A 23,789-nucleotide genomic window follows, 5' to 3' on the forward strand; every position below is an offset into this window, starting at 1 on the left:
CCCGGCCCGCCCCGCCCCGCCCCGCCCCGCCCCACTATGCGCTCCCACAGCGCTCTCTAGCGTCCGGTTCCCACTAGAGGCCGCGCCTCGCTGGCCCTAATGAACGGCCTCTCCTTATGCGCTCGCGCAGTCCTTGCCGGAACAAGTCGGCCGCCCAGAAGTTTGGCGCGCAACTGTCCCTCCCTGCGCACGCGCCGCCAGAGGCGGAGACGCAAAACTTGGCCGTCGTTTTGCGCAGGCGCCTTCAGAGGTAGAGGCTCCCATTGGTTGCAGCCCGTTTCCCGCCCAGCCAGGGGACGTGACGCCACGCGCAGCCTGATGACGACATTTGGGCGCTCGGTAACTGAACGGCAGCCTCTGTCCCTGAGGCAAGCGAGGCTGTGGACTCCACACGTGAGTGGCGGGAGCCGTGCGCGGGACCGCCCCGCGTCCTAGCGGCCTCCCCGAACCTCCGCCGGAGCCGTCGCCGTTCCTCCGCGAGCCCCGGGCCGGGCCGGGCCGGCAGCGCTCTCCTGACACCTTCCTGTCGCCTCCCGCGCCTGCCCCGGCGGTGCTCGGTTACCGCGCGGTGAACGGGCCGGAGGAGGGGAGCTCCGATTAAAGTGGAGCCTCGGGTCAGCCAGAGGTGTGGCCCCCGAGCCCTCCTCCCCGTGTGGCTCGATCTCCGAGCCTCAGTTTCCCCATCTGTAGGAGGGGCCGCCGAGGCTCGCCTCACAGGACACCGGTGAGCCGGAGCGGGAGCAGAGCGGCCGCGGGGAGGGGTGGCGCGACCGGCGTCGCTGGGCGCTGCGGCTCTCGGGAGAGCCCGCTGAGGCGGGAGCCGCTCCGGAGGGCGGGGCGGGAGGCGTGCTGGCAGCCGGGCCCAGGCGGAGAGACGCCGCCTCCTCTGGGGCCCGGGTCGCGCCTGCGGCCTTTTCCTCCCGCCGCTGCCCGGGCGGCGCTCCTGAGCGCGGGTGCTCTCCTCTCGTCTCACCTCCGCGCCACCGCCTCGCTCTGGAGCGGGCGCCCTGTTCCCGGGAGCCCTGGGCCCCGGCCTGCGGCGGGGCTTCCGTCTTCCTCAGCGGGTGTTCACAGCAGGGCGCCCGCCTTCGGCGTGGGCACAGCCCTCCGGAGGACCCCGCCTCCGGGCTGCTTGTCCGGGCCTGGGTCTTCCGTGTGGGGCCGGGGCGGAGGCGGGCGTCTGCGGAGCTGGTCCCGCTATCCTGACGGCTGCTGCAGAGGCTCCCTGGGCGCGCTGTCCCCCCGAGCCTCCGTTCAGCCGAGGCGACACGGAGGCCATGGCCGCCTGTCCCCTGAGAGACCGCGAGCAGGTCTGTGTGTGTGGCTCCCGGCCCTGCCCGTTACCCGCCGGCCAGGGCGAGGGGCTCGGCTTCTCTCCGTCTCCGGCTGCTCGTCTGTGCGGCGCCAGGCCTGGTGTGAGGCCGGGCTTTCTGTTCTCGCTTAAAGAAGCCAGAGGCTTACAGCCCCTGCGCTCGCTGCCTCCCAGCCACGCGGCGTCCGCCTCTCCTGTGCCCGGAGGCCCTGGGGGAGACTCTGCTTCCGTGCCCGTCCAGGCGGCACCAGCTCCCTGGGGCTGTGGGACGGGGGCTGCGTCTCCCGCCTGTCCTCCGCGGCTGCTCTGCAGCGGCCCCCCGACTGGAGGCTCTCGCGGTGTCTACAGAGTCCCGTCCCCTCAGTGCCTAGCGGGGCAGGGGCGCTGGGGGCTGTCTGTAGAGGTCTGCCTGCCCCCCAGGGTTGAGTGAGAAGTGCTGGGGAGCCCTTCCACCAGCCTGGCTCCTGGCAGGGCTGTGCCAGCGCCACCCAGCGTTGGCGAGGACCCCCCTCGAGCTTGGTGAGGCTGGCGCTGTGCACGCGGGAGAGGCGCCTTCCGTGGGACGCGGGCCTGGCCTGCAGCGGGTGGTCACCAGCGTGTCCCTGTGTTACACTGTGAGGCGGGCAGCGTTCTGCGGAGGCAGGTGCTGAGGTTTCCTCTTGCTTCCACAGTGCTTTCCTGAGACGGCGGTTTCCACCTCCACGGGAGCTGTCATGGCATTCCCTCACCTGCAGCAGCCCAGCTTCCTACTGGTGAGTGTGGCATGAGGACATTCGTGTAGCCGAGGGACTGGAGCCTGCTTTCCACAGGCTGGAAGAACTCTCCCGTGGGTGTTCTGGGGCGTGTGATGGGAGTAACACTGGACTGGCTTAGAATCCTTAGGTTTGACTCTGCCTCCTGTTGGTGCAGGACCTTGGGGTTCCTCAACCGCTAAGCCCTGGTTTTCTCATCTACAAGACGAATTGACTCAAACGCCGTTTTCTTACTTCCCAGGGTGTGGGGAAGAGCAGTGAAAAGGATGTAGGTCCGAATTGTCACGTCTCGTAATTCCTTACACAAAAGTGAGGTGTTTTAATAATCATGACTGTTGTCAGTGAAAAATGGAGGGACACAGCTATGCTGGGGGCCACCAGAACTGTACTTAAGCATTAAGCATAATCCTGAGAAGTTAGTGTGAGGTGGATGTCAGTGGCGAAAGTTTCTAATTTCACTTCCTGGAAGATGCTTTCGGTAAACTTTTACTTGGGACGTTCTTCCTCAGTGCACCCTCTGGAGCCAACAGATCTGCCCCATGGCCTGAACAGCCCAGGTCTCCGCCTCTGCCTGAGCTCTGTGGACTCTGCCCGCATTAGCAAGTGGACAAACCCTCTTGGTTAAAATTCTGGCATTTCCTTCGGATGTTTATCCATTTGCGTGGAGGCTTCTTTTCTTCGTGGAGTCAGGACACATAGTGCTTTCCCGCGCCCCGTGACCTCGGGTATATGTCCTCAGTCCTTGTCCTCGATGTTCTCTCTCCATCACCTTCGTGATTAGTGTCGGCACTTGGCTGAAACTATCTGCGGTTTTTAGCCTGCCTTATTTCTTTTTTTCTTTTGCTGAGGAACGTTCGCCCTAAGCTATTATCTGTTGCCAATCTTCCTCTTTTTGCTTGAGGAAGCTTTACCCCAGGCTAATACCTGTGCCAGTCTTTCTCTACTTTATATGTGGGTCACTGCCACAGTACAGCTGCCAATGAGTGGTGTAGGTCCTGGGAACCGAACCTGGGCCACCAAAGCGGAGCGTGCCAAACTTAACCACTAGGCTATGGTGCAAGCCCTTGCCTTATTTCTTAAGGTGATGAATTTAGTAGGTTCATTATCTACTGAGTAGAGGACATCTTGGTTAAGAGGACTTAAATGACAACAAATGACACCGTCATACCATTGGTCATTCTCACTGGTGATCACAGTGGGGTGAATCAAGAGTGGTCAGTCATGGGAAATCTCCAGTTCATGTGTGCACACTGGGTGAGTGCTCTGTGGTCTTTGAGGGGTGCCCTACACAATAGGGGTCCTCTCCTGCTGTGGGGTTGACCCTGGAGCTGACCCCTTGCTTTCGGATCAGATGGAAGTCACTTTTGTTATGCTAATGTGCCGTTCTCTCAGGTAACTGGAGGTGCCTGAAGGAGGGTGCTGGGAAGCAAGCCTGAGAATCACTGGTCTAGAGAGCATAGGACCTTGCCTCTCTTCTAGTAGCATCCTTTAGGCCACTGCCACATACATGACCTGATGGATGAGGTGTTGGAGAATCAGGCCAGTGGTGTGTGTCTGAGTCCTGCCCAGCATTTGGATTTCTCTTTTGACTTGAGCCAGAATATCAGCAAAAGCTGCAAGATGAATATGCTCCTGATTTTTTTGATTTGTTCTGTCTTCTAGGCTAGCCTGAAAGCTGACTCTGTAAATAAACCCTTTGCTCAGCGCTGCCAAGACTTGGTTAAAGTCATTGAAGATTTTCCAGCAAAGGTACAGCTTTGCTAGTGTCTCTGGGATGTGTCTCATACATCCTTAAGAAACGTTATTACTGATCCTCACCTCTGAGCACTGGCCTATGGAGGCCTGACCTGGTATTGTGACTGTCACGTTTATAGACACATTTAAACATGTGAACACGTAAACCAGGGGTCCTCAACTGTGGATGCTTGTGTCCCATGTGGGATACTTGGCGATGTCTGGAGACATTTTTAGTTGTCAGATGCATATAGTGCTACTAGTATTGAGTAGGTGGGAGCTAGGCATGCCGGTAACCATCTCACAGTGCACAGGACAGCCCCCACAACAAAGAAGTGTCCAACTCAAAATGTCAGCAGTGCCAAGGTTGGAAACCCTGATGTAAATACTGAAAATGTATATTTACGTCACATGTGGAATTGTCAAATAGTAAGGGTAAGTAAGTGCAAGAAGTTGGCCTGGACAAGGAGTTACTACCAAATGACAGTAAGTCATAGTTTCAAGGGCTCACTCTGAGACAGGAGGTTGAGGCCCTTTTTAATAAAACTCTCTTCAGATCAGAAATTTCTGACATTTTTTTAAAAACCTTTTAATCATAGACTGACTTCATTAATTGGCCGACACGTGAAGCAGTCTTGCTTGCTATGCCACGCAACCACAGCGAAAGAATCCAAAGCTGCTCCTCCTGTTGGCACTGTTGTGCCAGGGTTCCTGTGGGTCTCTGAACCAGGGAGTGACATCCTCAGAGAACTGGGCCCGAGAGGGAGGTGGGCAGCATGTGGTGCAGGACTAGAGCTGGGCGGGGAGGCCCACATGGCACACAGCCCGTCCGTGGGCACTGGTCCTCGGCGAGCCTGCCCAAAGCCTCACTGGCACGCTGTTTCAGGAGCTGCAGACCATCTTCCCATGGCTGGTAGAGAGCATCTTCGGCAGCTTGGATGGCGTCCTCGTTGGCTGGAACCTCCGCTGCTTACAGGGACGTGTGAGCCCTGTAGAGTACAGCATTGCGATGGAATTTCTAGACCCTGGGTAAGTAGGTTTGTCACCTGAGGGGCTGGGTGTTTTCCTGTTGTGACCCCCCCCCCCCTTTTTTTTTTTGAGGAAGATTAGCCCTGAGCTAACATCTGCAGCCAATCCTCCTCTTTTTGCTGAGGAAGACTGGCCCTGAGCTGACGTCCATGCCCATCCTTCTCTACTTTTCTTTTCATGTGTGGGATGCCTGCCACAGCATAGCTTGACAAGCAGTGCGTAGGTCCATACCCGGGATCCAAACCAGTGACCCTGGGCCACCAAAGCAGAATGTGCAAACTTAATCACTGTACCACCAGGCCGGCCCACCCCATTTTTAAATCACTCTATTTTTCAAAGTTAAAAAACAATCAAAGCAAGATGGTTTGTAGTTCATTTGCCCTGTGCTTGTTGGTTTAATTTCATCTTCAGTGGCCCGATGATGAAGCTGGTCTATAAACTGCAAGCTGAAGACTATAAGTTTGACTTTCCGGTCTCCTACCTGCCTGTAAGTACACCATGTGAGGACAGCTATGCTGGGGGTGGAGAGCCCTATGCAGCGGCTGCGGTAGTGGTGGGTGGGCCAGCCCTCAGAGGGGCTGTGACAGTGGGCAAGAGAAGCCACAGTGTCTGCTCAGGGCCCAGGAGGCATCACAAGTTGCAGCTTCAGTGGTTTTTATAAAGATCACTCCAAACTCTGCCGATGGGGAAAGCGCCGTGCCGCCTGGTGACAGGCAGGGCCGTGTGACTGGTCACTTTGTTTTTCCAGGTTTGCAGTCCTGCAGGGCAAATTAAGGGGTGACTTGCTTGGTGGGTATGAGAAGCACAGGAGATGGGATTTATCAAGAGCCTGGCTACACTCAGAAACATGCACAGCTGCTGCCCTTGCTGTTTGCACATCTTTGTGAAGGCTCCTTTGCTCAAGTGCCACGCAGAGACAGCACTGGTCCCACGGGCAGGGTCTCTGTGCTGGTCTCCTCAACAGCCTTCCCAAAGGGCTGCGCCACATGTGGGGCACCGTGCCGGGACCTGCCCACGAGCCCACCTCCCTCTCCCTGCAGGGTCCCGTGAAGGCCTCCATCCAGGAGCGCGTGCTCCCAGACAGCCCTCTGTACCACAACAAGGTCCAGTTTCCCCCGCCTGGGGGCCTCGGTCTGAACCTGGCTCTCAGTATCCTTTTGTCGGCCCTGAGGGTGGGAGGCTGTGGGTGGCCAGCACAGTGCTGGGGGGTGGCCAGCAACCGTGCTATTTGCCCCTAACACTGCCTTCAGGTCCGTTTGAGTATTACCTGTTCTTCTTTGCGTTGAGCCTCATCACTCAGAAGGTACAGAAGCGATGTCTGTGAGCGGTTTGCTTTTGCAAAGCCCCTCGTGAAGGGTGGGGGCCATGACCCCGGGCTCTTGTTTTCACACGGAGAAGAGGGAGCTTGGATTTGCCCGAGCGCCACCTGTTGGCCCTTCCTTGTCTTCTGTTTCTCCTTTTCCTTTCCTGCCTCCTTTCTGCGGGTCCTTCTTTCATTCTGCCTCCAGCCTTTGCTCTTCAAGCCGTCCTTACTTAGTGAGGATGACAGGCTGGTGGGCAGACTTACCAGCCAGTGTGGGGTGACCTGAGCACCCCAGGTGGCGGTCAGGGAGGCTTCCCACAGAAGGTGCTTGCTGGGCGTGGGGTCAGGGTGGAGGTGCCGGGGTGTTTACATGCCGGCAGGACTGAGGGGTCTAGTGAGGCCCTCTGCAGTGGGAACTTTTCTGGCATTGCCCTGGGTGCTCGTGGGCCGGCCTCGGGGACACAGCCCACGTCCCACGGCCTCCCTGCATTGAGTCAAGCCTGCGATTGCTGGGTTCAGCAGCCTGGGGCGATACCCAGAGCCACACGCTAATGTGAGTTTCATTTTCCAGCCACTCCCCGGAGCCCTGCACATTCGTACTTCAGACTGTGCCTATTTCATCCTGGTGGACAGGTACCTCTCATGGTTCCTGCCCACAGAAGGCAATGTGCTCCCCCTACTCTCCTCCAGTCCGGGGGCGCCCAGCCCCTCACCAGCTCCCAGGTAAGGCTCTTGGCCAGTGCCTGAGGTGGCCAATGCCTCCTGTTAGCCGTTAAGGCCTGGCCCTTCCCCGAGGCAGTGGCCCAGTCAGTGGGCACTGCTTATGGGGACGATGGTGCCACTCTTTGTCCAGGGTTCCCTGATTTTTCTTATACCTGAGATTCCCCATCTTCACCTGCCGAGGCAGACTGGAGGGTGAGGGTGAGGAGGACATCTGTATTTTGGTTTTCAGGAGCCATCCCTGCACTGTCAGGTCCTGTGGCCTCATTGACAGGGCCTGGCTCTGATGTGGGAACAGGCTGTGTTCTGCCTGTAGCAGCCCCCATCACATGCAGCACCCAAGCCTCACACTGAGGCACTGAGCAGGGTGGCAGATGACTTGAAGGTGAGAGCTGATTGATGGTGTTGGGCCGATGGTTCTGGAGAGAAAGAACGTGTAGGCAGGCCATGGAAGGTTGACCCATGGACAAATGAGAATAGTAGGAATCTGTGTGGGCTCCAGGACCAAGTCTTGGCCTGAACCAGAGGCCTTGGGGTGAAGAGCCTTTTGTGTCAATCCAAGCAGGCTGGACTATGCAGGAGGGGAATGAGCACCAGCCTGAGCCCAAGGGTGAACTGGGGACTGCTGAGCCCTAAACGTGGGGCCTCTTGGCCAACTCTCCCCAGGAGACCCCCCTGCCCCGGCAGCTGCCGCCTGTGCTCCTCTGAGCCCTCCTCCACCTCACTGGCCCCTTGCCTTCCCTGGGAGGCTGCAGGCAGGCTCTTTCCTGCAGGTGCTGGCCACTCACATCTGCTGGTCCATGCCATGCCATTACCCCAAATTCCCACGTGTGGACAGATGCCCCCAAGGAAAAGGCGTTGAAAGTGGGGGCACAGAAGTGGGGAGAGGCTTCCCTGGCATTGGTGATGCTGCAGCCGAGAAGGAGGACTTGGGTGGGCCGGGTTCATTCCCTCTCCAGGGCAGACTTCAGCTGCCAGGCAGTTTTCTAGGCCCAATTTTGTTTGCTGTTTCAACATACAATTTCAGACTTACAGAAAAGTTGCTGCACACAACATTAAGAACTTTCAGAGATTCTTCACCCAGATTTTTGAATTGTTTCATCCTCTCTCGATTTATCTGCATAGGTTTCTTTCTGCGCCATGTGAATAAGTTATAGATGTAATGCCCCGTAACCTCTTAATGTTTCAGAGTGTGTTTCCTAAAAGCTGTGCATTCTCCTTCATAACCACAGCACTTCCATCCAGATCAGGGAGTTCGTATTGCTACCAGGCCACCATCTAATCCTCAGACCCCACTCAGGTTTCACCAGCTGCCCTGCTAATGTCTGCTGCCTGGCTGGCACCCAGAGCAGGTCCACTCGCTGCATGCAGTTGTCACTTTAGTGACCGTCAGTCTGGAGCGGTCCCTCAGTCTTTCCTTACCTTCACGCCTTTAAAGTGTGCAGCCTGGGTGTGGGTGTTCTCAAGTGTTTCCTTTGGATCAGGCCCAGGGTGGGTGTTGGAAGGAGCACTGCAGGTGTGGCCCAGGGTGTCTGTCCCCCATTACTGGTGACATTAGCTTGATCACTGGGCTAAGGGGTGTTGGCCAGGTTTTCCTGCTGTAAAGTTAAAGACTTTGTGCCCAAATTAATTAACAAGGGGGATTTAGTGGGAAAATATACTAAGACTATGCAGTTATCACTAGTGTTAGCATCCCCTGATGATCTTCGGCCAGATCAGCTATTAATAAGTTGGTTGCCAACTGATGCTTTTCTGATTTCCTCACTCTTACATGTATTAGTGGGTACTCTATGGTAAGGAAGACTTTTCTATTTATTTGTATGTATCAACATGGACTTGGGGGTCATTGTATGATTGAACAGACTGTAATCATTACTGCTGTCATTGATTTTGAAGTCCAGATCGCCCCTGCTTATGCCAGCAGGAGTCCCTAACTAAGGCCTGCTTCTGTGTCTCCCTCAGGACGCCAGCCATGCCTTTCGCTTCCTATGGCCTCCACCACACCAGCCTCCTGAAGCGACACATCTCTCATCAGACATCTGTGAATGCAGACCCTGCCTCCCATGAGATCTGGAGGTCAGAAACTCTGCTCCAGGTGAGAGCCAAGGCAGCTCTTCTCTGCTTCCATTTCAAATAAACTGCTCAGCCACCTTCTACCCTGTGGGGCAGAGGCCTAAAGACTGCCCCTCATCCTGTGGGTGGTTCTAAATTGTTAGTATTTTCCTACTGTGATGTTTAGAAAACAGAGATGGAAGAAATTTGCCCACCTGTCTAACCTATATGTCATTGGGAGTGTTTTTCATCCCAGGATTCCCTGTCCACAGTTTTGTTTTTCTCATGGTGATGTAATAGCTGTGCAGTCTTCTAGTTTCCAATGGATCCGTGTAAGTGCTCTCCCCACCTGACCTGGCCTTTCTGACCCACTCCCATGTCTATGTTTCCTGGGATCACCATCCTGTGGGTATAAACCCTATGCCAGCAACATTTTTATGACGCTGAGTGGAGAGGTCCCTCAAAGACTTCACCTCAGTCGGCAGGCAGCCCCCAGCCCTTCCATGTCAGGGGATCCAAAAGGGTGGTGGAGGGGCCGGCCTGGTGGCGCAGCGGTTAAGTTCACACGTTCCACTTCTTGGTGGCCAGGGGTTCACCGGTTCGGATTCTGGGTGTAGACATGGCACTGCTTGGCAAGTGCCATGCTGTGGTAGGCGTCCCACGTATAAAGCAGAGGAGGATGGGCATGGGTGTTAGCTCAGGGCCAGTCTTCCTCAGCCAAAAACAGGAGGATTGGCAGTACTTAGCTCAGGGCTAATCTTCCTCCAAAAAAAACCCCAAAAAACAAAAGGGTGGCAGCGGGACCCCTTGTCTGCCCATATGCGGGCTCCAGACCCTCCCTCAGGCATGGGCTGGCTCATTTCCACAGTGCACCGCTGGCACCCCCCAGGCTTGAGTGTCTCTTCCAAACACATCTTGGAGGAATTTGGCTGGTTCTGACCCTGGATTCTGGAGTTGTTGAGTTGGTAACTGCAAGCATTGCTTGTTGACAGCCTGGAATGTGTATAAAATGGGACTCTGTCCCCCCTACCCTGTACGTCACTCTTGGCGTGTGGGTTGCTGTGCTTTTTGAGGCTTCCATGTTGTTGTCACAGCAGCACCGGGAGGTCGGACAGCTGGAATTATCATCTGTGTTCACAGAAGGGTCTCCTGGTGCTTCCAGTGGCCCACACTGATGTGGGCTCTTGCTCTGCCAGCCTGTGAGGAGGGCAGGCCACCAAGATGAGCTTACAGGGCAGAACTGGAGGGTTATTTCCTGGACTGAAATGCTCGTGCCCTTTTTTTTTTTTTTTAATTAAAAAAGTTTTTAGGACTTGTGGTAAAATACATAAAATTTACCACCTTAACACTTTTAAAGTGTACACTCAGTAGTGTTAAATGTGTTCACATGGTTATAATGTATCTGCAGAACTTTGTCATGCTGTAAAACTGAACCTCTATACCCATTAAACAATAATTGCTCATTTACCCCTTCCCCCAGCCCCTGGCAACCACCACACTACTTTCTGTCTCTGTGAATTTGACTACTCTAGGTATCTAGATGAGTGGAATCACACAGTATTTGTCTTTTTAAGACTGACTTATTTCACTTAGCATAGTGTCTTCGGGGTTCATTCACATTGTAGCATGTGTCAGAATTTCCTTCCTTCAGGCTGAATAATATTCCATTGTATGGATATACCACATTTTGTTTATCCATTCATCTGTTGATGGTCACTTGGGTTGCTTCCAGTTCTTGGCTACTGAAAATAATACTGTTATTAAGACGGATATGCAAATATCTCTTTGAGACTCTACTTTCAGTTTCTGGGAGGTATATACCCAGAAGTGTAATTGCTGGACCATCCGGTAATTCTCTTTAATTTTTTGAGGAACCACCTTACTGTTCTCCACGGTAGCTGCACCACTTTACATTCCTTCCATTAATGCACAAAGGTTCCGATTCGTCTGCATCCTCACCAGTGCTTGTTATTTTCTGTGTTTTGATTATAACTATCCTCATGGCTATGAGGTGGTATCTCATTGTGATTTTGGTTAGCATTGTCCTAATGATTAGTGGTGTTGAATATCTTCTCAGGTCCTTATTGGCTGTTTGCCACTTGTCCTCTTTGGAGAAATGTCTATTCAAATCCTTTGCCTATTCTTGAATTCAGTTGTTGTTTTATTTTTGTTGCTGAGTTTTAGGGTTTCTCTATATAGCCTGATATTAATCCCTTATTAGATATGTAATTTGCAAATATTTTCCCCCATTCTGTGGCTTGCCTTTTTATTCCGTCGATGGTGCCTTTTTTTTTTTTTAAAGATTTTATTTTTTCCTTTTTCTCCCCAAAGCCCCCCCCCCCCCCCCCCCGGTACATAGTTGTATATTCTTCGTTGTGGGTCCTTCTAGTTGTGGTATGTGGGACGCTGCCTCAGCGTGGTTTGATGAGTGGTGCCATGTCCGCGCCCAGGATTCGAACCAACGAAACACTGGGCCGCCTGCAGCGGAGCGCGCGAACTTAACCACTCGGCCACGGGGCCAGCCCCTTCGTCGATAGTGCCTTTTGATGCACAAAAGTTTTTAATTTTCATGAAGTCCAGTTTGTCTATTTTTTTCTTTTGTAGTGTGTGCTTTTGGAGTCGTATCTAAGAAATCATTGCCAAATTCAATGTCATGAAGCTTTCTCCCCGTTTGCTTCTAAGAGTTTGATAGTTTCAGCTCTTACATTTAACTCTTTGATCCATTTTGAGTTATTTTTTGTATGTGGTGTGAGGTAAGGGTCCTGCTTATTCATTTGCATGTGGAGATCCTGGTTTCTGGCAGCATTTGTTGAAAAGACTGTCCTTTCCCCATTAAATGGTGGTGATGCCTTGTTGAACATCATTAGACCAGCTAATGCTCTTTTGCAGGTTTTTGTTGAAATGTGGCTTCATCATTATTCCTTGGAGATGTACCAAAAAATGCAGTCCCCTCATGCCAAGGTATGTTGCCACAGCCTTTTCCCATCTCCTGCTCTGGCCCTGGTGTGCCTGGTCAGCCTGCTGCTTCCTGTCCTCGATCACAGCTACTTTCTGAGGGCTGGATAGTGGGAAGCAGAAACCCACCTTCACCCCTCACTGAGTTGCTGAACAGCAGGTGGGTTTTGTTCTGTGGTGGGTTTGCACCCTAGGGCTGGAGGCCTGTGCTCTCTGGGGTCATGCCCGTGCTAATCCCAGAGCCCCCTCCCTGGCAGCATGAGCAGATGAAGTTGTGGTGCTTGTGTTCTGGGACTGGGGGAGCTGTGATGCCTCTGGGAGTCACGTCCAGGTCTGTCCCCTCTACCGTCACAGTGCCTCCTGCTTTCCCCCTGAGGTGGCCCCTGGCAGACCCAGCCCACCCTGGTGCCCACGCTGCCCTCCACTTCCTCTAGAGCGTTGACAGGCAGCCATTTTGGGGGTGGGTGGGGTCTGACACCTTCCCACACACCCCCTGGCCTGTCCTCTCCTCGCTTTTCCCCCATCTCTTGCTGGGCAGCATACTGTGTGCTGCTGAAGGCAGCATTGGCCTGTAACTGCGTCCACAGCTTCTGTGCACCAGTTTGTTCCTCACACTTGGTTTTTGTCACTGCCAGATACAATTCTCGAGGGCTTCCCTAAGAATTACGGATCCTGGGTGAAAATTGAGGAGGGCAGCCTGCAGGTTTTGCTGTGTGATTCTTGGGAGAAGCCGTGGTTCTCCTGCTTCAGAGCCTTGGCCACCAGTTCTGCAGCCCCAGTGCTCTGCTGTATGGACGCTGGGGGTGTGCAACCCCTGCCACTGCTCTCTTAAAGTGCAGGGCACCCTAAATCTCCATCCTTGGCGTCACATGGGAGGAGGAGGAAAGCCAGGACTCTGTCCTGGACCTCTCATGTTGCAAAGCCCCTGCACTGCCCTCTTGCTTCCAGAGCAGACTTGCTGCATGTTCCTGGCCAGTGCATGAGTAATCGGGCCAGGGGGCTTCTCCCCTGGGGTCCTGGGAGCCTTGCTCAGCCCCTGTGCGTGTGGCTTGATCTGCAGAGGCCGCTTCGCTGTATTGCCTTCCTGTCTGCTCTTTCTGTCTCCTGAGCCGGTGGAAGCACGCCCATCTTAATTTTTAGTAGTAGATCTGCCAGCCAAAAGGCCTTCTGCACTGTGTGTCTCCTGGAAGCCCTGGGGTCAGTGTTCCTGGTGTTAGGGATGCAGGAGGTGCAGCTCCTGGAGGTCCCACAGTGGGTCCGTGGCTGGGCAGGGTCCCGTGTATACTGCTCCCAGAGGCCCAGGCCTCCATTGACCCCAGCTTGCCGAGTGGGGCTTCTGGAAGGGCCAGTAGTAAGGACGGCCACAGCCCTGCAGCCTGCAGGCCACTGTGGGGCCTGCCTTGCGTTCCTGCAGGTAGGGGCAGGGATCCAACGGGGGACCTGTGTGTTCCCTCAGCCCTTGCTGAGAGCTGCAGCCAAGCCCAGGATTGGCTGGAGGAAGGCTGTGAAGGGCCCCCGCCTCATTGCTGTGCTCCTTCCCAGCCCTGCTCTGCGTGTCTCTGGCTGTGCCTGTTTCCTCAGAGTCTGGCACATGCGCTCTGATCTCTCCTCTGTGAAGCCCAGTGGGGCATGCTGCTCAGGTGGGAGGCTGGCCCTCACGGGGCAGGATGTGTGCGGGGCCGGCTCTGAGCTGTGCTTGGCTGAAGGGGGCTGCTTCAGCAGGCCTCAATGCTGCAGCAGGTAGGGCTGAGGGTCCTGGGCTGGGAGCCAGATAGCATGCCCTCTCAGCTGTTGTCCCCGGTGTCCATGGCTGTCCCAGCTTCAGAGTTCTAGCCGCCTCAGGGTGTGTGTGGCCGTGGCCAGATTCTCAGGGACTTCTGACATTGGAACTGATGGAAGGCTCTGTATCTGGAGGGTGGAGGTCCTGGTGAGGTAGAGGCTGATCTTCCCAGAACTAGAACGGATGAGTGTTTGGGCCACTTGAGCTATTTCTGGAATGTGGGGTGTAGAGGGTGCCAGGTGAGCCTGTGCTGCCTTTGGGAACCCATCCCCAGGCAGAGGGATCCATTCAGGACGGGACACTGATTGGATGTTGGAGCCAGGAATTGAGCACATCATGTATCGCCTTAGTGAATTTCTCGTCGGGACAACCCAGGGAAGTCCAATAAATTACATATTTTTCCTTCCTGGCCAGAGACGCCTCCATGTGGAACTGGCTCCTCAAAAGTTTCTGTGAGCCTCAGGGCCTTCAGGGCCTTGGTGGCCGGCAGTGTGTCCCAGTAAGGCCCCTGGGCTTCTGGTGGGCGGCAGCATGCATGCACTGCACACACTGTGATCAGGGTCGAGAGAGAGCAGGACCCTCTGGAAGGAGAGTGAGTGTGGCTGACCTCAGGGAGCTGGAGAGGCCTTCAGGCCCCGGCGACATGGAGGGGGCTGCCCAGGTGACCTTGAGGGTCTGTCCTTCCCTAGTCCCTCTGCCTGGGAGCTGGAGGAGCATGCCCTCCTCAGGCCTGGCTCCGGTCCACCCCCCGGAGGGTGGGGCTGGTCTGGGCGGCTGAGAGGGGATGTCTCCTGGCCTGAGGCTGTTGGGCTGTGGTTGTTGGATTGTCACTGACCTGCTTTTGTTTTTGTTGTTTTCTCTCCTTACTTCTGGGCTCGTTCTCACTTTTTTTCTCTCCCCACTCTCCCCTTCCCTTCTGCCCTGCCTCCGCTTCTCCTCTGCCCTCTGCCCCTGCCCCGCCCCCACCTTTTCTCTTGGCTTCTCTATTTTGTTGTCTCTCAGCTGGAGGTTCTGCACTACCGACTCAGTGTCTCCAGCGCCCTCCACAGCCCTGCCCAACCCAGCCTCCAGGCCCTCCACGCCTACCAAGTACTGGCCGCTCTCGTTTTGTTCCTTTTCACGCCTGCCCGTGGTGTAAGCCACAGAGCTAACGTCAGTGCAGTGGTAAAGCGAGGGGCTGGCAGGGGGCTGGCTGGGGGTGATTCAGAGACCTGTTCCAGGCAGATTGAGGCCCATGTGTGTGAGGAGGGAGCAGTAGGGGTCAGCCTTCAACCTGGCCCAGCCCCACCTTTGCAGACTAGCCTGGGTTGGGGTGTGCATCATGTGGCAGGGAGCAAGGCAGATGACCCCAGCTTGCTATGGGATCACAGAACCTGCCTAGCCAAGCCCTAAGCCAGCTGAGGTGTTGCAGTTCTCAGGTGTTGGAGGGCTCTGTGCTTGGTCCTGGTTCGAGGGAGCGAAATGGTGCAGCCTTTGCAGTGGCCTGACTTGCCCGCGGCCCGCGGTGCAGGCCTGGCACTCAGGAACTGACTGAGGAGGCAGAGGCCCTGGGACCTGTGGGTGGTATGGTTCTGCCAACCCGAGCCATGTGTGAGGCAGAGTGTAAGGAGAATGTGGTGCTCAGCCCCCAGCCCAGAGAGTCTGTCAATCCCTGGGCGAGCCAGGGCCTGGCCTTCTCCTCTGAGCCTGGCCTCTTGTGGCCTCATGGACTCCTCTAGAGGCGGATGAGAACCGGTGGTGATCTCATGGCGACTGTGGTCTGCTTAGGCGAAGTGACCAGTGTGTGGACAAATCTGAGGTCAGTGATGTGGAGTTCAGACCTGGAGGCTGTTTCAGGCCAACAATCTGTGGTTCCTTGATTCACAAGATGCTTGCCAGGAAGTCTGGACAGGAACCACTCAAACGTGTATCTGGAGCCGTGTTCATGGCCAAGGGCCTGTCCAGTCACCCTGGGTGGGAACACACAGCACTGACCTTGAGAACAAGATGAGGAATCACGTTTTGCTGGGATGGGATGGTGAGTGCAGTTCACAGCGAGCTTCCCGCTCAGAAGCAGCAGCTGCAAGGGGGAGGGAAAGGAACAATCCAGAAGGGCTAGTGTGGACGGCTGGGCACAGGAGTGGGGGCCATTCCGGCCTCTGTTGGGGAGGGTCTCACTTGGCTACAAGCAGGGTCCCTGGAGAAGCATCCTGGCTGCCTTCCCTTCCAAGGAGGGCCGAGAGCCCTGGGAGAGGCATACAGAGCTCCAGCGAGAGCCAGGCCCGTGAGAAATGCTGCAGACTTTGGAAAGGTGTCCTTAAAAGGGGAGGAGGCCATGTGCAGCTATAGTCAGAGACTCCCATGGGGATTTGGCTCAGGAGGGTGGGGAATTGGAGGAAAATAAGTTTGACTTGACAAACCTAGACGGAAGATCACCCGAGAGGGTTCCAGTGTGGTTGCTGGGGTCATGTGGGGGGAGCCTGGCTCTACAGAAACACCGCAGAAGGTGGGACGAGGTAGGGCAGGGGTCCCTGTTCCCAAGTGGATGCGCTCGCCTCCCCTGAGCCGACAGGGTGGTAACCAGGGTCAGAGCAAGGGGCCAGGAATGAGAGAGGGGAGGCTCCCGGTGGGGAGTCATGGCCTGGCATTGGTGCCCTATGGTTTTAGATGCCCTTCTAATCTTATTATTATTAAAATCTTCCTTTTTTCTCAAAACAATGCAAGTTCCTTGCACAAAGACTTACAAAATGTAGATAAGCAAAAGAAAATTACCTCTGGCCTCCTGGAGTTCCATCCCCAGATGTAGTGCCCCGTGGGATGTGTCGCCTGGGCCTGTGGCAGTGTTTCCATAACAGAGCTGAGTGGACGGGGCTGTGGGCAGCAGTGGCGCCAGGGCTGGGGCTTGGGGCCCGTGTGAGGCCTGCTGCACCTGGGATGTGCCAGGAGGTGGGGCTTGCGCCAGCCTCAGCACCGCATGGGATTTGGACATGGCTGCTAAATGCTCCTCCGTCAAGGTTATGGAGGCCCCAGGGGACTGGGGATGAGGGTGGGAGAGGAGCGTGTCGCTCTGGACACCCCAGAGCTGGGAGCCATGCCGTCCACCACTTCCTCAGGGGCCCCACCCTGATCTCCATTGCTGAATGGCCAGCACTCGGCTCTCCTCTCAGGTCTGGGTCTCAGAGATCCTTCATGGACTCCATGAATCGAAAGTTCGGCTCCAGATTGAGGGTGGCTTGGTTTGGGGGTTGTGTTAACCACAGGTCCATTAGTAAGGGAGGAAGGGCTGCCATAGGCTGAGCCCCAAAGAGCCGTGTCCAGGAGGGGGAGCAGGTGGGAGGGTGGGGTTGCGGCAGGAAGAGGACCTGGGGAGGGGTTCACCCAAAAGGGAAAGCCGTGGCCCCAGTGAGCTGTCTGCACATGCCCGGGAGGTGGGCAGGGGACCCCCAAATCCAGATCACAGTGGATGCTGGCTTGCCCTGCCCCCTGCTCCTTCTCCTCCAGCTAGCTGGGAGCTGGGGACCCAGATGGGCAGCAGTGACCTGAGTCGCCCACAGAGGGTGCAGAAAAGGGGTCTGAAGCACGCAGGGAAGCCCTTGGCAGACGTGTCTGTTTTAGGAAGCCATCCCAGGGCGCACGGCAGGCACTGGGCCAGGCGCTTCACCGCTTTGAGCCTGTCTCTGGTAGACCCAGCCGTTAGACCCAGCAGCACGTGGCTCATCTGCCCGGTGCCAGGCACGGGTGGGGCCTGCGGTGGCCCACTGCCAGCCCAGCCCACCTCTCCTGTCAGGGAAGCAGAGAGACAGGCCCAGGCTGAGTGGGGTCAGCCCTGGGGGCCGAGCACAGGGAGAGCTGGGAGCCCTCCTCCTGACCGCGTGGTCCTGAGGCCACGCCCTCCCCATCTTAGGAGCCGTTCATGCCCACGGAGGAGCATGTGCTGGTGGTGCGCCTGCTGCTGAAGCACCTGCACGCCTTCTCCCACAGCCTGAAGGCCGAGCAGCTCTCTCCCTCCGCCCACTCCCACGCCGCCAGCCCCTTGGAGGAGTTCAAACGGTGGGTACGGGGCCATCGGCAGGGCTCCTGTCCCCAGCTGGCCGCCTCCTTGTCCCACACACACATGTCGTCCACGGTGACATCTGCCCAGGTGTGTGAGACCTCTGCAGGCTGGGGCAGGTGGGAAATCACCTTGTCCCCTCCTGGGTCTGTCTCCTCACCCCCTACAGGCCCCTCAGAGTCTTGTCAACAGAGCCGGGTCGGGGCTGCCCAGCTGCTTCTCCGGCTGCCGTGGCCTTTCCTTCCAGGCTTGCCCTCTTCAGTGGAAAGAGCCAGGCTGGCTGGGCCGAGGCCCCATCTTGCTGCTCCACCTTGTCCATCCTCCCCAGCGCTGGGCAGGAGTGGGAGCTCTGCGTTGACAGTATTCCACAGAGCACCCAGGAAAGGCAGCGGGCTGGGAGCACCTCCACAGCAGGTGGCTCAGTTGTGACTGGAGACCGCGCTCTGCGCTGCTCCCTGCTCCCCCCACATCAGGAGAAGGCTGGGGTGGTGGCCTGACTCTCAGGCTCACTGGGACCAGCAGAGTGAGCAACTTGTGTGGGGTGAGCTGAGGTGAAGTGCACACAGAGCCATGCTGGGTCAGCTGTGCGTGTGCTGTGTGTCCTTTGACGTTCTCTAACCTCTCTGAACCTTGGTCCTTTCCTCTGAAGAATGGGGCTACAGTAGGAGGCCTCACCCCCAGGGGTGCCCCCTGGCAGAGCCGACCCTTGCAAACGGGAGGTGACCCTCCCCTCTCCCTGCAGGGCCGCTGTCCCGAGGTTTGTCCAGCAGAAGCTCTACCTCTTCCTGCAGCACTGCTTCGGCCACTGGCCCCTGGACGCGTCGTTCAGAGCCGTGAGTGTCAGCCTGTCACAGCTTCGCCTTTGCCCTCCGTGTGCCCTTGATGACAGAGGTCCTGGGGGGCAGACATGGGAGGGACTCAGCTGTTCACTCTCAGGGCCATGGGAAGAGACCAGAACCAGCGGCACCCCTGCCCTCCCCAGCAGAGCCGAAGCCCGTGGCTCGGGCTACACCTGCTCCCTGAGCTCCTCCCGGGAACCGGCTCCAGGCCACACAAGGATTCGGCCCAAAGCCTAGCCCACAGCCACCTGCGTGCCAGTCACCGGGCCCTTGGGGCACACGTGTCTCCCCAGGTCCTGGAGATGTGGCTGAGCTACCTGCAGCCCTGGAGGTATGCGCCTGAGAAGCAGGCTCAGAGCAGTGACTACCAGGCCCGGTGTGTGTCGGAGAGATGGTGAGCGCTGGTACCCTATCCTCCCCGAGGGGACCTGCTTGAGGGGCCTCTTGGGGCTCTTCTCTGAGGGCCCACAGGGTAGGAGCACAGTCTGCCCCCTCCTTGACCCTGCTGTGTCTTGCCTGGGCCCTGGGATGGATTTCCTGCAGAAACTGTCTCCTTGCCATTATCGTCCCAGATGCATGGTTCACGCTTACCCCCAAACTGCCCCTCAACCCTTACTCACCAGCTCCCTGCATGGCAGCCGCCAAAACTGCCTCCCATTATCTCCTTGCAGCCCACCCCAGCCTGCCACTGGCACCTCTGCTCCTTGACCACCTTCCCCTGTGCGCCCCTCTGGGCCCTGGCCAACTCTGCTACAGTGGTCTTGATCCTGTAGGAAAGAGCCTCGTCCTGTGGAAGATTCCTTTGTCTGCAGGGGGCCTAGTCTCCCCTGCCTCTGTCCTGCCTCCTCCAGCCCCTCAGCCCCGATTTGTGATACTTCCATGAGGTCATGGCTGGGAAAAATGTGGAACCCCAGGAAGAGCAGGGTGCAGTGGAGGCGAGGCCAGTGCAGCCCTGCCTCCAGAAGGAGGTCTGGCCCCTGACACACTGCTCCATCCCCAGGGCGCCCTTCGTGCAGGAGAACCTGCTGATGTACACCAAGCTCTTTGTGGGCTTCCTGAGTCGTGCACTCCGCACCGACCTGGTCAGCCCCAAGAACGCACTCATGGTCTTCCGAGTGGCCAAAGTCTTTGCCCAGCCCAACCTGGCTGAAATGATCCAGAAAGGTAAGCCCTTTGCTGGCAGATAGCAGCACTTAAAGAGGGACCCACAGACCCTGCGTGCACCGCATGGGCTTGTGGGTGGCCTTGGTGAAGGGTGCTGTGGGGACCCCTGGGGCACGGTGATGGGGTGAGCCTGGCTGCTGCCCGCCTTACCCTGGTGCTGCTGGACTCGTGGCCGCGGGTGTGCCCAGTAGGAGGGGAAGCAGAGCTCCAAGCTTCGGCTCCCCAGTGACCCTGGTGGTGGCATCAAGAGATGATCTCGGTCCCAGTAATGCTTTCGTCTCAGCCAGCTTTGTGAGGCGTTGGCCCCTCTGGCTTCCTGCTGGTGAGGGGCTCCACGCCACGCGGTCACCCCCTCAGAAACCTTTGGAGGAGCTCAGGAAGCCTGTCCGTGGCAGCTGGGTATTTTGCGCCCTTGGAAGCCGAAGCCAGAGTCAGATCCTGCCTTCCAGGCGAGCAGCTGTTCCTGGAGCCCGAGCTGGTCATCCCCCACCGCCAACACCGCCTCCTCGCAGCTCCCCCATTCACCAGTAGCTTCCTGTCGTCATGGCCGCCTGCTGTCACCGACAACTCTTTCAAGGTGAAGAGCCACGTCTACGGCCTGGAGGGCCAGGACTGCAAGTACACCCCGATGTTCGGGCCCGAGGTCCGGACACTGGTGAGTGAGTCGGGGGTCTTCCGGGCCCCAGCACACCAGGGAAGACCCGCTTGGTTCAGGAAAGAGAAAAGGAAGGCTGGTGTCAAGTAGATGCTGCTACAGCCCGGCGCCTTTGGTGCAGTGAAGTCTGATTCTTTAATTTCTTTTTTTTTTTTTTAAAGGTTGGCCCTGAGTTAACATCTGATGCCAGTCTTTTTTGTTGTTGTTCTCCCCCAAAGTCCCCCAGTACATAACTGTATATTCCACTTGTAGGTCCTTCTAATTCTACTGTGTGGGATGCCGCCTCAACATGGCTTGATAAGCGGTGCCATGTCCACACCCAGGATCTGGGCCAGCAAAACTCTGTCCCACTGAAGTAGAGAGCACGAACTTAACCACTCAGCCACGGGGCTGGCCCTTGATTCTTTTCTGATAATAAAGGCCGTGTTTGTTGGGAATTTCCCACACTTAGAGTACACATCTTAGTCTTTAAAGATCCTCGTCACATGGAAGCCACCCCTCCTGGCCATCTGATCTGTTGGTGGCTGGGTGGTGTGAGGTGACACCCCTGAAGCAGGCTGACCTGCCCGTCTCCCCACAGGTCTTGCGCCTGGCTCAGCTCATCACGCAGGCCAAGCAGACTGCCAAGTGCCTCTCTGACCAGTGTGGGGAGAGCGCAGCAGCCCGGCCCTTTCTGTCATGGTTGGGCTTCTGCCCCACAGACACAAATGGCTCCTATGCAGCCAACGACCTGGATGAATTGGGACAAGACAGTGTCCGCAAGACGGATGAGTACCTGGAGAAGGCCCTGGAGTACCTGTGCCAGATGTTCCGAGTATGAGCCGTGGAGCTCTCCCCTCCTGGGGTTTGGTGCCACAACCCTCACCCCATGCCCAGGCAGGACTGGCCACCTGCCAGGACCTGGTGTGGTTCCTGCTGCACAGGGCCCCTGGGCTCCTCTGGTAGGAGATGCTGGCCCCTACCTGCAATGTCATGTCTGGGTTCCCTCGTTCTCACTGTTAGAGGCCCGGGCGGTGAACAGCAGTCTCCTCCCTCCCCTTGGAAACTGGAAGCGGTGGTGAGAAGCGGCCACTGCCTCATGAGGGGCTTCCTCTCTGACAGCTCAGCGAGGCCCAGCTCGCCCAGCTCACACTTGCCTTGGGGACAACTCAGGATGAGAATGGAAAGAAGCAGCTCCCAGACTGCATTGTTGGGGAGGACGGACTCATCCTCACGCCCCTGGGCCGTTACCAGGTAAGGCCTGTGTCCCGCGGGGGTCTGGCTTTGTAGGCAGCGTGACCGTAGGTCCCACCAGCCTGTCCTTGTCTCCCCCGTCACCCCCAGAGCAGACACATCTCCTCTTAGTCATTGGCAAAGGTGTATTTTCTGGATTGTGCCCATGGCCTGGGTTTCATCTGGGGCTCTCCTCTCCTGCTGCTTCTAGATCATCAACGGGCTGCGCAAGTTTGACATCGAGTACCAGGGGGACGCGGAGTTGCAGCCCATCCGGAGCTATGAGATTGCCAGCCTGGTCCGCCTGCTCTTCCGGCTGTCCTCCGCCATCAACTGCAGGGTGAGTGTGCTCAGGAGGGCCACACCCTCATCTCTGTGCCCCCTTCCCGTCCTCCCCAGTCTTGGGGAGAAGCCAGGTGGAGACTGCAGTCCTTGACCTGTGCCCATCCCCGGGCCTTTTTCTGTGCTCTAGTTCGCAGGCCAGATGGCAGCCCTGTGTTCCCGGGCCGACTTCCTCGGCAGCTTCTGTCGCTACCACCTCACGGAGCCCGGGCTGGCAGACAGGCACCTGCTGAGCCCTGTGCAGCGGGGGCGCACGGCTAGCCGTGCCCAGGGCCCCAGGCTCAGCCTGCGCTTCCTGGGCAGCTATCGGACGCTGCTGTCGCTGCTGCTGGCCTTCTTTGTGGCCTCTCTCTTCTGCATCGGGCCCCTGCCCTGCACTCTCCTCCTCGTGCTGGGCTACCTCCTCTACGCCGTGGCCATGACGCTGCTGACCGAGCGGGGCAAGCTGCACCACCTCTGACCGTGGGCTGGCCGTGAACCTGGGCAAGTCAGTGGGATGGCCTCACGGCCCTTCCCTTAGACCAGGAAGGCCACCTCCGAGCCTGAGCCCAGTTGCCTTTGAGCTTCTAGGGGATGTTTTCCTACAGCTTTGGAACCATCCGGAAGAACCTGAAATGAGAGGTACGCGGCGTCAAAGGGTCGCAAGTCACCTAGCCACTGGGCCCTCCCTCCTTCCGTAAGCTGGAGGCCCCGCAGTGCGGTGGCTCTCGAGGCCTTTCCCTTCTTCAGCCATTTGAGGGTTTAGCCGTGTGAAGCGCAGGAGTCAGGGTGTCCCTGGGAGGGGCTTTGGCCTCTGCCCTCGCTGTCCTTGAGGTAGGCAGTGTGTAGCGAGTCTCCTCTCCCCCAGGGACACCAGGACAGTAGCTCAGCCTCCGGCTTCAGGAAAGAATCAAAGACCCTAAAAGCGATTGGTGAGGAAATTAGATGACAGTTCTCTGATTCCTAATTTTAAAGCTACGTTTTGCCGCATTTGGCAAAGCGAGGGTCATTTTCCTTCTTGTTCTCCCCGCCATCCTGAGGCTCGGCCGTGTGATTTTGCATTGAAGGAGAAAAGATCCTCCAGGAGCCCAGATGCTTAAGGAACAGTGCTTCCCCTCTGGCTCCCTTCCAGCCCCCGAGCCATCGAGCACGGTGCACAGCAGCTGCCTGGCACCACCACCTGGTCCGGGTCGGGCTCTCATCCCTGTGGGCGGAGGGGAGGTGGTGGGGCCGCCGAGTGGGGCATCTGGTCTACAACCAAAGACGATCAAAAGCATTTGTATCTTCAATAAAATGAAGTGCTCAGAGACACAGTACCGTTCGGTAACACCTGAGTGTTCACACGACACAACGGTTCTGTGTGCACTGTCAGAAACCATCCCCTGAGGTCTTGAGTGCCTTCCTTCATCGCACAGATGACGCTCGGAGAGAACAACGCCTCAACAGTGATTTTAAACCAAGTTTGCTTTTGTTTTTAAGTTTTCACGCTGTAAATGTTAGGCTTTGTATTTTGACGTAAACTCAAAACAATGGCATTTTTTGGGGCCTGTGACCAAACATCAAACCAGATTTATAACCGACCGCAGATCTGAATAAACCCGCTCTTGCTCCTGAGTCTTGTGGTGCCTGGGTTCAGCCTCTAGTGAGGTCACCTACGCGGTCTGCTGAGCACTTGGGGACAGCAGAGACCACTGGGTACCCTGTTGTCCTCGCCCAGGGGGACAGTGTGTTCCTTTACAGTGGCAATAGGCCGATGCGGGTGTAACACTGAAGTTGCTGGGAGAGGGCAGGCCCCATGAGCTCGGGGAAGTGGGCCCAGAGTGGGCCTCAGCCAGCATAGGCCCGGAGCTGGGTCTGAGCAGAGGATTTTGCCTTCTGCTCAGCAGGTCAGAGTGGGCTTAATACAAACAGCTGACGATCCTGAGACACGT

At 56.9% G+C, this 23,789-nt stretch overlaps 1 protein-coding gene across 12 annotated transcripts; it reads left to right on the top strand.

Annotated features, from left to right (window-relative positions):
* The first annotated feature begins 126 nt into the window (after window positions 1–126).
* SMPD4 (sphingomyelin phosphodiesterase 4) lies at window positions 127–23,472 on the top strand. Of its 12 annotated transcripts, none has more exons than XM_023646655.2 (20): window positions 265–393; window positions 1,984–2,064; window positions 3,727–3,813; window positions 4,685–4,827; window positions 5,239–5,314; window positions 5,868–5,976; window positions 6,078–6,130; window positions 6,702–6,853; window positions 8,813–8,945; window positions 11,792–11,863; window positions 14,640–14,801; window positions 17,521–17,666; window positions 18,410–18,500; window positions 18,800–18,900; window positions 19,507–19,670; window positions 20,120–20,325; window positions 20,906–21,139; window positions 21,427–21,558; window positions 21,749–21,877; window positions 22,010–23,472. In XM_023646655.2, the coding sequence occupies exons 1-20, from the start codon at window positions 319–321 to the stop codon at window positions 22,337–22,339; spliced, it is 2,676 nt and encodes an 891-aa protein (XP_023502423.2). In that variant the 5' UTR covers window positions 265–318; the 3' UTR covers window positions 22,340–23,472. The 12 variants fall into 12 exon arrangements, with proteins under 12 accessions (XP_070131298.1, XP_023502423.2, XP_023502424.2 ...); XM_023646656.2 differs by having other exon boundaries at window positions 266–393; window positions 14,640–14,771; XM_023646657.2 differs by having other exon boundaries at window positions 266–393; window positions 14,640–14,726.
* Window positions 23,473–23,789: the final 317 nt, after the last annotated feature.

Source organism: Equus caballus, chromosome 8 (assembly GCF_041296265.1).
Source record: "Equus caballus isolate H_3958 breed thoroughbred chromosome 8, TB-T2T, whole genome shotgun sequence".
Classification (NCBI taxonomy): domain Eukaryota; kingdom Metazoa; phylum Chordata; class Mammalia; order Perissodactyla; family Equidae; genus Equus; species Equus caballus.